We start from the raw sequence: 2500 nt of genomic DNA on the forward strand, positions 1-2500 counted from the left end.
ATGAAGGTCACAGGGGTCACACGTGGGCTGTATGACGGGGCCGTGTGTGATGTCATCCTCACCCCCAAATACATCACACCCTCACCCTCCGCCAAGACATCGCCCACCTCGCAGCAACCACCGCCCATTCGCAACCTTCACCAGTCCAACTTCAGCCTATCAGGTACACCAGGTCATAGGGATAGTCGGGAGAGGATTCATTCATCGCGGTTTACCCGACACATGAAACGTGACGAATTTGGGGGTGTACTATCCACTTTAGTCGCTAGATGGCAGTGGAGTGTTGACCTATTGGTATATATATATATGTATATATATATATTGGAACATTGACTCTCTGTAAAGCACCAGTTCCATTGGCAGCAAAACAGGCCCAGAGCATAATACTACCACCACCCTGCTTGACAGTAGGGATGGTGTTCCTGGGATTAAAGGCCTCACCTTTTCTCCTCCAGACATATTCCTGGGTTTTGTGGCCAAACAGCTCAATTTTTGGTTCATCTGACCACAGAACTTTCCTCCAGAAGGTCTTATCTTTTGTCCATGCGATGTCAGACGTCAGTGTGTAAAGGATATCACCACATGGGCTCAGGAACACTTAAAAAAAAAAAAAACACACTGTCAGTAACTACAGTTGGTCGTTACATCTGTAAGTGCAAGTTAAAACTCTACTGTGCAAAGCGAAAAGGCATTTATCAACAACACCCAGGAACGGCAAGAGTCCAAATTTCAAACTGTGGTTTTGGAGCAAGATATGTTGCCATCCGAGCAACGTTATCATGATAAAAAAAAATGCCCCCGTATCAACTTTTTTGCAAGGTCTTGCTGCCATTAAATTTTAGGTTAATGATTATTTGCTAAAAGAAAAATTAGTTTCTCAATTGGAACATTAACAATTGAATATAAGTTGAAAAGGATTTGCAAATCATTGTATTCTCTTTTTATTTACCATTTACACAACGTGACAACTTCACTGGTTTTGGGTAGAAATGTCCGATAATATCGGCCGATAAATGCTTTAAAATGTAATGTCAGAAATTATCGGTGTCGGTTTCAAAAAGTAAAATGTATGACTTTTTAAAACGCCGCGACGCTTGATGACCTCATCAAACCGAGGCGAGCGGAGCATAACAACAACAAGAGTGTGTTGTTGCCGGTGCTGGAGCCACGGCTAACAAGCCAGCTCGCTCGGTGACTGACCAACGACATGGTTTGGGATTATTTTAAAGTGTCTTTGACGGATAAAAAAAACCCGGCAATAATAATGTGTTAATTCCACGACTGTATATATCGGTATCGGTTGATATCGGAATCGATAATTAAGAGTTGGACAATATCGGAATATCGGCAAAAAAAACATTATCGGACATCTCTCGTTTTTGGGGTTTTCAGTTAATTACCCAATTTGGAAACACTTATTTGTCATTTTAAAGTTGTTGTGCCCCCCAAATAGAACGAGGAATAACTAAATGTGATCAACATGATGATGCAACAATTGATCATCTCAATAATAACAAATCCAACATTAACGTCTCTCATCGTGTCTTTGACCTCTCAGGGGCTCAGATCGACGACTACATCCCCCGCAGGTCAGGCCATCGTATTGTAGCGCCCCCCGGTGGCCGCTCCAACATCACCAGCCTCGGTTGACTCCCCCCCCGCCCCCCGCCAGTACGCCATCACGGATCTGCACATATTCAGTCAGTGTTACTTACAATCAAAGAAACTCACATTTCGTATGATGACCCCCCCCTTTTCATACGTCACTTATTTCAAAATAAAAGCACAATCAGGCACCTAAACCTCTCCATCAGTCTATTGCATGACGTGCCTGTTGGATGTGACACTACTTTATTGTAACGCGCACAATAACATAACCAGCACTATTATTCTTCGTCTTTAATCCCAAAAAAAAAGATCCCAATCAGAAACCTGCTTCACTGGACTGTGACATGCAAACATTCGTCGTTGCAATAATTGTAATAATCGTATTATAGCTCGGCACCAAACACTCATGTCTGTGTTTTTTACTCACAATCTTCTTTTTTTTCCTTCAAAAAACAAAGTCCTTGTTTTTGTGTCGTCGTCGTTGTTGTGTTTGTGTATTTTTAGCCCACTCGTGTTGCTATTGTCTGAGCCGGGAATGATCAATAAAGACTGTTGACAAACATGTGTTGGCGTGTTCTGCATGCGGCTAATAAAGTAGTGACCCTCAATGTCCATTTGTGGAAGTAAAACCTACTTTTTCTGATTGGCTTAATGGTTTGAAATGTTCAATTCAATCTTGGGAAATGAGGAAAAAGCCCTTAAAGGCCTACTGAAAGCCACTACTAGCGACCATGCAGTCTGATAGTTTATATATCAATGATGAAATCTTAACATTGCAACACATGCCAATACGGCCGGGTTAACTTATAAAGTGCAATTTTAAAATTCCCGGGAAATATCCAGCTGAAACATCGCGGTATGATGACGTATGCGCGTGACGAAGTCCGAGTAA

At 42.0% G+C, this 2500-nt stretch overlaps 1 protein-coding gene across 1 annotated transcript in view; it reads left to right on the forward strand.

Annotated features, from left to right (window-relative positions):
• LOC133633435 (dihydropyrimidinase-related protein 1-like) overlaps positions 1-2168 on the forward strand; it is a 17823-nt gene extending 15655 nt beyond the window's left edge. The window contains exons 3-4 of the mRNA XM_062025960.1: positions 1-163; positions 1559-2168. Coding sequence (XP_061881944.1) covers positions 1-163; positions 1559-1650 — 255 coding nt within the window. The 3' untranslated portion in view covers positions 1651-2168. The remainder of the gene's footprint in view (positions 164-1558) is intronic.
• The last annotated feature ends 332 nt before the right edge of the window (positions 2169-2500 follow it).

Source organism: Entelurus aequoreus, linkage group LG18, assembly GCF_033978785.1.
Source record: "Entelurus aequoreus isolate RoL-2023_Sb linkage group LG18, RoL_Eaeq_v1.1, whole genome shotgun sequence".
Classification (NCBI taxonomy): domain Eukaryota; kingdom Metazoa; phylum Chordata; class Actinopteri; order Syngnathiformes; family Syngnathidae; genus Entelurus; species Entelurus aequoreus.